The sequence below is a fragment of the Eretmochelys imbricata genome, chromosome 3 (assembly GCF_965152235.1).
Source record: "Eretmochelys imbricata isolate rEreImb1 chromosome 3, rEreImb1.hap1, whole genome shotgun sequence".
Taxonomy (NCBI): Eukaryota; Metazoa; Chordata; order Testudines; family Cheloniidae; genus Eretmochelys; species Eretmochelys imbricata.
Window position 1 is genome coordinate 9,143,986 of NC_135574.1, and position 12,431 is coordinate 9,156,416.

Below are 12,431 nucleotides of genomic sequence, written 5' to 3' on the forward strand. Positions count from 1 at the left end.
TATACAGACTAGACACGCGTCCACCATATACGTCATAGATTAGGATAACTGCACATGTATTTCCGTCAGTGGTTCAGCAAGGGAACCCAATCTCAGGCTTCCAGCTCCCCAGCTGTTGCCTCTCTTGGGTGGAGACCCTTCTGATCAGTGTATGTCCAGGCTGAACCATTCCCTGTCTTCACCATGTTGCTCTCAGCAAAGACAATCTGCCTAAACAGAGCTGCTTGCTTTCTCTTAAAGACTGACAACAGCGTGATTGCTACAGATAAAAGTTACCACACAACTCTTTCTAAGCAAGCCTACCTTATTCTTAAGGTAAAAAGTAGGGCTGTTGATTAATCGCAGTTAACGCACATGATTAATTAAAAAAAATTAATCGCACTGTTAAACAATAGAATACCAATTGAAATCTATTCAATATTTTGGATGCTTTTCTACATTTTCAAATATATTGATTTCTGTTACAACACAGAATAAAAAGTATACAGTGTTCACCTTATATTTTTATTACAAATATATGCACTATAAAAATGATAAACAAAAGAAATAGTATTTTTCAATTCACCTCGTACAAGTACTGTACTGCAATCTCTTTATCGTGAAAGTGTAACTTACAAATGTAGATTTTTTTTTTGTTACATAACTGCACTCAAAACCGAAACAATGTAAAACTTTAGAGCCTACAAGTCCTCTTGGTACTACTTCTTGTTCAGCGAATTGCTAAGACAAACAAGTTTGGTTACATTTACGGGAGATACTGCTAATTCTTATTTACAGTGTCACCTGAAAGTGAGAGCAGGCATTCATATGGCACTTTTGTATCCAGTGTTGCAAGGTATTTACGTGCCAGATATGCTGAACATTCATATGCCCCTTCATGCTTCGGCCACTATTCCAGAGGACATGCTTCTGTGCTGATGACGCTTGTTAAAAAAAAATGCGTTAATTAAATTTGTGACTGAACTCCTTGCAGGAGAATTGTATGTCTCCGGCTTTGTTTTACCTTCATTCTGCCATATATTTCATGTTATAGCTGTCTCGAATGATGACCCAGCACGTTTGTTTTAAGAACACTTTCACAGAGGATCTGACAAAATGCAAAGAAGGTACCAATGTGAGATTTCTAAAAATAGCTATAGGACTTGACCCAAGGTTTCAGAATCTGAAGTGCCGTCCAAAATCTGAGAAGGACAAGGTGTGGAACATGCTTTCAGAAGCAACACTAAGATGTGGAAATTATAGAACCCGAACCACCAAAAAAGAAAATCAACCTTCTGTTGGTGGCATCTGACTCAGACGATGAAAATGAACATATGTCTGTCCACTCTGCTTTAGATCGTCATTGAGCAGAACCCATCATCAGCATGGACACATGTCCTCTGGAATGGTGGTTGAAGCATGAAAGGACATATGAATCTTTAGTGCATCTGGCACGTAAATATCTTGAGACTCCAGCTACAACAGAGCCATGCAAATACCTGTTCTCACTCTTAGGTGACATTGTAAACAAGAAGCAGGCAGCATTATCTCCTGCAAACTGTAACAAAACTTGTTTGTCTGAGTGACTGTCTGAACAAGAAGTAGGACTGAGTGGACTTGTAGGCTCTAAAGTTTTACATTGTTTTATTTTGAATGCAGTTATTTTTGTGTACATAATTCTACATTTGTAAGTTCAATTTTCATGATAGAGATTGCACGACAGTACTTGTATTAGGTGAATTGAAAAATAGTATTTCTACTGTTTTTTAGAGTGCAAATATTTGTAATAAAAATAAATATAAAGTGAGCCCTGTACACCTTGTATCCTGAGTTGTAACTGAAATCTGTATATTTGAAAATGTAGAAAACATCCAAAAATATTTAAAGTAATGGTATTCTATTATTTAAAAGCGCCCTTAATCACGCGATTAATCATGATTAATTTTTTTAATCACTTAACAGTCCTAGTAAAAAGCATTACAGAGAAATATATTAAAAACATGCACGATAATAAGGTTACCAGAGTTCATTCCAACTCTAACATGAGTTCTGGCAAGAGCAGTCTTTCAACACCCCAGCCTAGGGGTTTCCTTGTGGTTACAAGTTCATCACAGCTTCAGCTCAGAACAAGTACACTCATGACAAGGTTTGTCCACCCTTTTATACAGATAAGGGGTGTTTGGTTTGGAGTTTCCAGAAGCAGTTATTTAGTATTTAATGGGCCTCTCTCCCCATGGCATACCTTCAGAAGGTTTGCTTCGGAGGGGAGAAGTTGCATTCCCCTCACCTCAAGGTACTTCCTAGGAAACCACTTCACAAGTATTGTTCCAAAAAGACTTTTGAACTTCCTTATACCTTCCAGAAATTGCATTAACTTTGTCTTCCTGCTCAAGAAGATCCATACAAACTCACAATAGTACATAAACCTTTGCACTTCTAATACGTTGTATCCCAAAGCTATTAACCCTAATTCAGTAAGGTTCATTCAGAATATTACAGGATATTGTCAGTCTGTCACGGTGACTTTTTATCATTTTGCTAAATGTTCATTGTACACCACAATGTAGTAGTCCTCTACTAAAACAAATATTAAATTTTAGAAAGATCTCTCCTTGGTAATATGCATGAAAGGCCTGATGCAATGTCTGTTGGATACCATTGACTTTTGTGGAGCAGGCACCATATCTTGCAGCCTTTATTCAAGCAAAACTCCAATGGATTTCAGTGGGACCTTTGTTTGAATAACAGCTGCAGGATTAGGCCAATGCTGACAAACTCTAGTATCTTGTGGACAGTGCTATATGCATTTGTTGTGCATTTAAAATAGCCAAATTCAAAGTCATGCACGTAGGAACAAAGAATGTAAGCAAGTCTAACTTACAAGATCACTGGAACATTATGTACAGTTCTGGCGTCCACACTTTAAAAAGGATGTTGACAGATTGGAAAGGTTAAAAAATGAGTCCCAAGAATGATTCAAGGTTTGGAAAATCTGCCTACAGTGAAAACTAAGGGAGCTCGATCTATTTGGTTTATCCAAGAGAAGGTTAAGAGATGACTTGATCATGGTCTATAAGTATCTATGTGGGGAAAATATTTCTAATAATAGACAGGTTTCAGAGTAGCAGCCGTGTTAGTCTGTATTCGCAGAAAGAAAAGGAGTACTAGTGGCACCTTAGAGACTAACCAATTTATTTGAGCATAAGCTTTTGTGAGCTACAGCTCACGAAAGCTTATGCTCAAATAAATTGGTTAGTCTCTAAGATGCCCCTAGTACTCCTTTTCTTTCTAATAATAGAGAGCCCTTTAATCTAGTATTTCTTAACGACTGGTCTGGAGACTGGTGCCGGTCCCTGAGATCTCCCTGACTTTTTTGGAAGGCAACAAGCTGGTCCCTGCTATCAAAAAGGTTGAGAAACACTGGTCTGGAAGACAAAGACATAACAAGATTCAGTGGCTGCAACTTGAAGCTAGACAAATTCAGACTAGAAATAAGGCATAATCGACAGTGTTTATTAACCACAGAACAACTTACCTAGGGATCTGGTGGATTTTGCATCACTTGAGTTCTTTAGATCAAGAATGGATGCAATTTTAAGAGAGATACTAGCTCAAACAGAAATTCCGAACTTGATACAGGAAATTCTATGGTTTATGTTATTCAGGAGCTCAACTAAGGCTATGTCTACATTCCAAGCTAGTGGTATGATTCCCTTGCTTGGGAATTACTTGCATTAGCTTTCAGCAAATAAACCAGGGAACATAACTCTGTGTTTTATATTGCAAGACCGTTTTATGTTAGACCACCCCAGAGGTGGAAATATCAATACAATTTTTAGTAGCAACTGAACACTGAATTTTCTTAATTCATCACATTGGAAAAGATACCCTACCCCTTATTAAATTCCCTGCACCACTTCCCCATATTTGACCTTGGCATGGGGAGACTGGACTTGCTCTTAGTTAAGCCTCACAACATGCTATGCAGTAGGTAAATTTCCTCCTGTACAGAGGGGGAAATTGAGATACAGGGGCTAGTGGTCTGATATATTGATCACCCTCAGCTATCATTGACGTTGCCACTCAAGCTCTTAGGTTTTTGATCCAGTATTCTGACACTCCTATACTAAAAATAGGGGTAGAATTGTCAGTAAAACAAACACATAGCGCCGCCGGTAAAGGGAAATTACTTAGGATAGAGGGAAAAATTAAGCTAGTTGTAAATCTGGGAGTTTTTCATATGGGTATGCACATAAGAAAACAGAATGAGATAACCGTTTTGAGTCCATAATGCAGTTGTCACAAAGAGCAATTCTAATCTATGTATACATAGTAGGGTTGCCAGGTATCTGGTTTTCGACTGGAATGCCCGGTTGACAAGGGATCCTGGGGTCTCCGGTCAGCACCGCTGACTGGAACATTAAAAGTCTGATCAGTGGTGCAGGCAGGCTCCCTACCCAGCTCTGTGTGACTCCCAGGAAGCTGCTGGCATCTCCCTCTGGATCCTAGGCAGAGGGACAGCCATGGGGGCTCTGTGCGCTGCTCACACCCCCAGAGTCAGCTCAGCAGCTCCCATTGGACAGGAACCACTGCCAATGGGAGCCGAGGGGGCGGTGCCTCCAGGTGTGGGCAGCGCGCAGGGGCATATGGTCACACCTCTGTCTAGAAGCTGGAGAGAGATGTCACTGCTTCCCGGAAGCCGCCTGAGGTAAGTGCCACCTGGAGCCTGCAACCCAACCCCCCTGCCATGTCCCAACACCCTGCCCTAGCCCTGAGCCCCCTCCTGCACCCCAAACCCGAGCCTCACCCCAGAGCTGTCACCCCCACCTGGAGCCCTCACTGTACCCTGCATCCCAACTGCCTTCCCCAGCCCAGATCCCCCTCCTGCACCCTGAACCCCTCATCCCTAGCCCTACTCCAGAGCCTGCAGCCCCAGCCCAGAGCCCATACCTCCTCCCAAACCCCTGCCGCAGCCCAGAGTCCTCTCCTGCACGCCAAACCCCTCATCCCCAGAGCCCGCACCCCCAGCCCAGAGCCTGTACCCCCTCCCGCACCCCAACCCCCTGCCCCAGCCCGGAGCACTCTCCTGTGCCCCAAACCTCTCATCCCTGGCCCCACCACAGAGCCCCACCCCCAGCTGGAGCCCTTACCTCCTCCCACACCCCTACCGCAGCCTGCAGTCCTCTCCTGCACCCCAAACCCCTCATCTCTGGCCCCATCCCAGAGCCCACAGCCGGAGCTCTCACCCCCTCTCACACCCCAACCCCCTGCCCCAGCCCGGTGAAAATGAGCGAGTGAGTGAGGGTGGGGGAGAGCGAGTGATGGAGGGAGGGGGATGGAGTGAGGAGTGTGGGCGTGACCTCAGAGAAGGGGCAGGGCAGGGGGGGTGGGTCAAGGATGTTCCGTTTTCTGCAAATAGAAAGTTGGCAACCCTAATACATAGTTTTTTTTAAAAAAACCAAAGGTTATCAAAAATAGTTAAAAAGGTGAGAATCAAAACACTGTTATAAAGGAAAAGTTGACAAGAAGCACTGAGATGTCACACAGATACAGATGTCTTTTTCCATTGCTCTGTTATGGAGCTTTTTTTGCCAGAGTTTGACTCTCCATTGAAAGAGCACACTGCTGCTAATCCTTGGACACTGGCTATGTTTTCCAAGTAGCAAATGGATATAGGCTAAACAGACAATCAGCCATTGGCAAACAGTCCTCTCATGAACAGTATAATAAAGTCTTACAATCTACGGCTAAGTTCTCCGATAGCAGTTTTGAAGTTGAAGGAGAGTTGTCTGTGGAAAGTAGGGGATCAGATAATAGCTCCTATAAATAAAGGATTTCTGTTTGCCCATTTAACACCAAATTAAATTATATTCAGTGATACAGAAAACTACTTTAAAAACTGATTTTAACTTTGTTGCGTTTTTCGGGAAGGTTCATAAAAATATTCATATTTGTTAAAACTTCCTCTTGGAAATTAAAGTGAAGCTTGGTTCTGAATAGAGTATTAGACCTTATGGTGATTATTAAAAACCAGTTAATCAAGAGGAATAAATGAACTGAGAACACTGAACTGCTTACTCGAGCTAGCCTGCTAAAAATAGCAGCATGGACTTTCCAGTTTGGTTTCCAGCATGGGTTTTCCAGCTCCCCGACCCCCTAGGCTTGAGAGCCTTAGCTCCAGCCCAAGCTGCAACATCCCACTGCTATTTCTAGCATGATAGTTTGAGCCCCACTAATACAAGTCTGTCTACCTTGGCTTGGAGGCTCACTCCTAGTTGGAGTGCAGACATACCCTCAGGAGCCCTGTTTCCATTGGTTCCCCTGCCCCACCTGCTCTGTGTGCTCCTTCCAGTGCAGCTCAAAGCACCCAATCCTGCATGATGCCTCCTGCTTGTCTGCTTATGTATAGCAAAATCATTGCTGAGGTATCCATCAAAGTCAGTGGGAAATGAAACAGCTCAGCACCTTGCCCATAAGTGCTCTGAGTGTGGAATGGCAGTTAATCACGCTGTGAGTAGCAGTAACTTTCATGCTATGTTATGAAAGAAAATCCACTGGGTTCAGAGCGGAATTTATTGTGTAAAGGCTTTGAGGAAAATTAAAGGTGAATCTGAGAAGGCCAACAGACATCATCCCCCTGTTTTTCGTCTGAGGAGGGATATTGGTTTTAGACATGCTTAAGTTCTAACAACCCACACTGTTCTGTAGCCACACATCACAAGTTTTTTTTCCTTGAGGGTCAGACCATAGTTCTCAAAGCAACACAGTGATTTTCTTGTTCAGAGGAAAAGTAGAAAGTTGATTGTTCTGACTAATCTAGGAACTCAAAGAAAGTATGTTGACAAGATGTAATTGCTGCTCCAGTTGTGAGGAAGGGTGGAAACTCTGTTGTTTTGAAGTTCTTTGAGAGACTGTCTTCTGATATAAAACTGGTCAGCTTAGACGTGCTATTTACTCCTGTCGGTGAGATAAAACCCTTTTGTAAAGTTCACACTGAGTTAAAGAAAAGAAGAAATATATGTTGATGTTAGCAACTATTCCCTTAGCTTTCATTATTAGCCACTATACACAGAGAAGTCATAATTGCCATATTGGAATAGACCACCATCCATTTAGTCTGCTCCTCTAGTCTAGGCAGTGTCATGACCCTATATCTGTGCATCAAGGAAGGTGAAAGCCCCCATAATGCTTGTGGCCAATTATGTAATGATATTCTTTAGGGTGAAAATCTCCTTGCTGACCCCCTTTAGCTCTCAGTTTATACTCTATGGGAGAGGCCCATGTCACTTTATAACCAAGTTAGACTGCAAATTATTTGTATTCATGTAAATGTCTAATCCTTCTCTGTTAACCTAGCGTCAACTTCTGCCTTCAGACATATGAGTAACTCCCATTGCTTTCAATAGGAGTTGCACTGGTGAAGGTGGAATTGGGCCATCACTGTATTTGTCTGATTAATGTCCTGCAGAGGAGGATAGCTTGGTTTATATGCTATGTATAAAATAATTTCCTTTTACTTGCTACTAATCTTAATGAGTGTCTCTTGGTTGTGTTATGAGACAGGACACATAGTGAAATCCAACTGGGTTCTATAATTTTTATGATTGTATATAGTGCACCTCTGTCATATCCCTTTTTACTTTTCTACCTTCCAGATTAAATTTAATCCTGATATTTTAAATCTTTTCTTGTGTCTAACCTGTACTCTTCCCTTTGCCTTACGTTGCTTCTCATTTCCTTTCCCTTCTCTGTTTTCTGTATTCTCTGTCCTTTTGACTTTTTTTCAGTTCTGCTGTGCATTAAGCCAATGTCTTCACAGAGTCCTCCCCAATGACACTTAGAACAGTAGCAGCTAATTCAGAACCCCATCAGCAGGCCAGATTCTTCTGTCTGCTTCACTGCTGTAAATCCAGATCAATTCCACTGAAGTGAATTGAATTAATCTAGATTTACACTGGTGTCTGAGATCAAAGTCTAGCTCTGTGTGTTCAAGCAGTGCACGCCCCTCCCCAACAAAATGTATAACTGGCTGTTCTTTTTCCTTGTTAATATTTCCAGTGCCTTTTATTGATGTTGAAAATGTAGATTTCGCCAAAGAATAGAATATGTATTTTTTTACTTATGGAAAGTTTACACTAATAAAGGAAAATATTTCTTCATTTGAAAACTCTTTGTATATGCTTGTACAATACCTCGCACAATGGGGGCCTGATCCTGAGTGAGGAGTATGTGCATTATGGTAATATAAATATTAAATAATTATAAGAAAAGAAGTTAACTGGCCTGATTCTGCAGGCTTTGTGAAGCTAGCACTTTCAATACAATCAGTGGGAGCTTGGGTGTGTAAGGGCTGCACGATAGGGCACATAAAGTAGCCAAAAATAGGAAATAATCTCTTTCAGTGTGCAATGCCCTGCACTTACCTTCCTTGAATTTCATTTGCTCTCATAGTGCTCAGTCACGCACTTAGAGCCTTTCATTGAAGCCCATTGGTATTCTGTGGTGTGGGCAACACAGGATCGTTTGTAGTCATGTGTTTAATACTGTATAACAGGCACGTGGAATTTGTTTTTTGCTTTCATTACTTCACTCATTTCATATATTTTAAGGAATATTTACCCAGAATTTGCATTTACATTTTTCAGAAAGTTGCTGAACTCCTATGATATGGTTGGTCTTATTCTTCTCAGTTTTGCTTCCAGTTAGTTTAGTCCATTATGGGCCTTATCCAAACTAGCAATTGTCTGACTGTGGATACTGTCATAAAAGAATGTGTAAGGGAAGCTGGGGCTAAAAATTGTTAGGTGAAAACACAAGTACATTACCTTTTTGTATTTTGGAAAGCAAAAATATTGTGCTTCATGTCTTGGATATGCCTTGCTTGATTGTTACTAATACTGTCGAGTTTTGTATTGTCTTTTTAGGGAAAACTGGCCATACAGAAGCGGTGCGAGTAGTGTATCAGCCAGAAAACATCAGATTTCAGAAACTGCTCAAGGTCTTCTGGGAGAATCATGACCCGACACAAGGTAGAATGATGAGTGAGCCAGTATTTAATTATCTTACTAATTACAGCTGGGATAATTAGTGTTTGAGCTGCATGGAAGAGATGAACCTTGAAATCACATGGGAGCTCAAGAATATGATTGCAGACATTTATTGACAGAGAGCGAGAATGAGGATATAGAAGCTCACAATACCCCTCCCCTGTTACAGCTGTCTGTGCTGAGAAAATTCCCACAGAGAGAGGGACTAGACAATAGAAAATCCTTTCACCTTTCATTATGACAATTTTTCTTAATGCTATCTTTTGTCTCCTAAATTAAAGCATATTTCTTGGCAGCTTCAGAGTTGGCAATTTTATTCATGCATGGAAACTTTACCCTCCATAAGTTTTACATTTTTCATCCTTTTTAAATTACTATGGGTTTCTTTTCTGATTAGAGAAAATGAGCAAAAGGAAGTAAGACAGGATGCTCAGAGGTACCATCAGCAGCAACGTATTCGCTTCTTGCCTTATTCAAGCATTTTGGTTTAATTTATCCTCCTTGGAAGTAGCAACATGATGCTGTTATGCATATCTGCTCAAATGGAAATGAAGAATTGTACTGAGAAAACATTTCAAGGGTGTGTGTGTGAATAGTTTCAACAAACATCAACTCCAATATGATGCCCTGAAATACTACATAAAAATAATTCATTTCTACTTTCTCAACCTTGTCACTACTGTTGTCTTACATTTACCTATCTGGTTAATATTAAAAAGGACAATCTTAAGAGGGGTGTATGTTTTCTTCTCTTATGACCTTCTGGAGACCTCGGCTTTAGTAACTGGAGTGGAGGCAAGAAGGAAAAAGTCCCTTTATCAGGAGATGTGGGAGACATCTATTGAATATTTGGAGATCTGCTTCCTTGGGGTTTCAGTCCAGTTCACAGTAGACAAAGAAAATTTTAAAAAACTGGCACCCTTTTCAGGTTGAACCTTCTTCTGGTCACCTGTTAACTTTTATTTCTGATCCATGTGTGTCTATTTCATTTATACGCTGATCCTTAAAACCTCTACTCACAGGAGTAGTCCCCTGTGCAGAACCATTATCTTCAAATGGGACTATTTGTGTGAGAAGGAGCTATACCTGTGAATTAGAGTACACAGGGTCAGGTCCTTATATTGTAAGGTTTCTTTTTGCATTACAGGATAGAGGCTGGAACACACCAACGTTCAATGCATTAGGAATAAGCTTACAACAGAAAAAATACCACCGCAGTTGGCAACAGTCGGCCATCTAGTTGACAGTCTCATCAGTGAGCTCATGGATTGAATAGCATGGAGGCTAAGTTAACGTCTCACTCCTAGTAGTATTCTACTTAAGTCAGGGTTGTGGCATGTTGATGGAGAAATGTGGGAAAGTTTGTACTGCCCCTGTCTGTGGTGGCTGTTTTATGTATTAATACAGAACTTCTTCTAGAGCAGAGGTTCCCCAAACTGTTCTGGTGATGCACAGAGAGATGGCTGGTCACATGGTGATGACTCCTCTCCCCCCCCCCCAGCAGCCAAATCCCATTAAAGAATTCCTAAAATTACTTTCCTTTGTCAGCAATTGCTGTAGTTGCCACAGGGGTATAATGAGACCACGAACAGGCATGAACATGATTCACAAAACAGCGAGTGGAAGGGGTGGTATTCACAAGATGCTTGTGGTATGTAAATGCAGCCCATGCTGTGAAAAAGGTTCAGAACCTCTGGTCTAGCAGTTTTCACAGGCATTAACTTTAAACATCAGATACAGTTTTTGTTCAAGATAGTGAGAAAAAGGTTTCTGCCAAGCTGGCTGTCTGAATATTTTGAAGCAGCTTCCCACAGTGCATAGAATCATAGACATGTAGAGCCGGAAGGGGCCTCAAGAGGTTATCTAGACCACATTTGTGTAACCTATTCTTAAAAACCTCCAATGATAGGGATTCTACAACCTCCTGTGGTAACTTCTTCCAGTACTTAATTATTCTTATGGTTAGATATTAGGAAATATTTTCTAACCGAACTTTCCTTGCTGCTGATTACTCGTCCTATCTTCAGAGGACAAGGAAAGCAATTGATCACCATCCTCTTTATAAAAATCTTTGACATACTTGAAGACTTATTAGGGCATCCTTCAGTCTTCTCAGGGAATACTAAACATGCCCAGTTTTAAAACTTTTCTTCACGGAACAGGCTTTCTAAACCTTCTCATTTTTGTAGCTTTCCTTTGGACTCCCTCCAGTTTGTCTATGTCTTTCTTAATGTGGGAACAGTTTTTCATCTGAGGCCTCACTACTGCTCAGCAGAGCAGGGCAATTACCTCCCCTGTCTAATGTATAAAACACTCCTGTTAATACACCCCTGAATATTAGCGGTACAGAAGTTTAGGTATATTACATCAACACTATTTCCTTTATCAGCCAAACTTGTAATCTTGTCAAAAAAGGATGAAGTTAGTTTGATAGGATCTATTGTCTGTAAATCCATGTTGATTAGCATTAATTATATTACCCTCCTTTAATTCTTTAGTAATCATCTCTCATAACAGCCACTTCATTATCTTGCCTGGGTCAAGGTCAGATTGACAGGTGGGTCAGACAGATGGACCCAGGTCATCTAGTTTACCCTTTTTAAATATTGGCACAGCATTAGCTTTCTTCCAGTCTTCTTGACCTTTCCAGGTGATCCAAGATTTATTGAAAATTAAATTAATGGTCCAGCAAGCTCCTCATACAGTTATTTTAAAAAACTCTAGGATGCAAGTTTCCTGGATCTCTTGGCCTCCTGGACCATCCCTAACTGCTAAGTTGTCTAGCAGGAATTCAGCCATGTAGGATGGGTTTGTGATTAGATACCTTCTGAGGCTTTGACAGGTTGAGAAGAACTGACACCTGGATCACAAGCTTCTTGACAATGTGAGGGTACTATCTATTGATTCTGGGGTTTCATGGATCCCAAGATCTTGCTGCTGGGTAGTTGTTGTAGGACAAACAGGTTCTAGTGCCAGAGGATCTGTTTGATGCTCCAGAAAGAACTGCCTGTAAGCTTCAGTGCTTCTCTGTACGCTTACAGTCAAAGACAGACACACACCCACACCATTTTTCTTCTCCAAGGAATTAATAGATGCATTGCCAACACTCCACAGAGAAGATGCAGATTTTGTGTACAGCTAAAGATTTGGATCAGTATATAAGTGACCATTGAGACCCACTCTGATATCCCCTGGATCTGACATCATAAATATACTTACAGTTCTCAGAGTAGCAGCTGTGTCAGTCTGTAGTTGCAAAAAGAAAAGGAGTACTTGTGGCACCTTAGAGACTAGCCAATTTATTTGAGCATAAGCTTTTGTGAGCTATAGCTCACTTCATCGGATGCATCCGCTGAAGTGAGCTGTAGCTCACAAAAGCTTATGCTCAAATAAATTGGCTAGTCT

At 41.1% G+C, this 12,431-nt stretch overlaps 1 protein-coding gene across 1 annotated transcript in view; it reads left to right on the forward strand.

The window, feature by feature from the left end:
- MSRA (methionine sulfoxide reductase A) overlaps nucleotides 1-12,431 on the forward strand; it is a 442,222-nt gene that overhangs the window by 266,449 nt on the left and 163,342 nt on the right. The window contains exon 4 of the mRNA XM_077812365.1: nucleotides 8,904-9,008. Coding sequence (XP_077668491.1) covers nucleotides 8,904-9,008 — 105 coding nt within the window. The remainder of the gene's footprint in view (nucleotides 1-8,903; nucleotides 9,009-12,431) is intronic.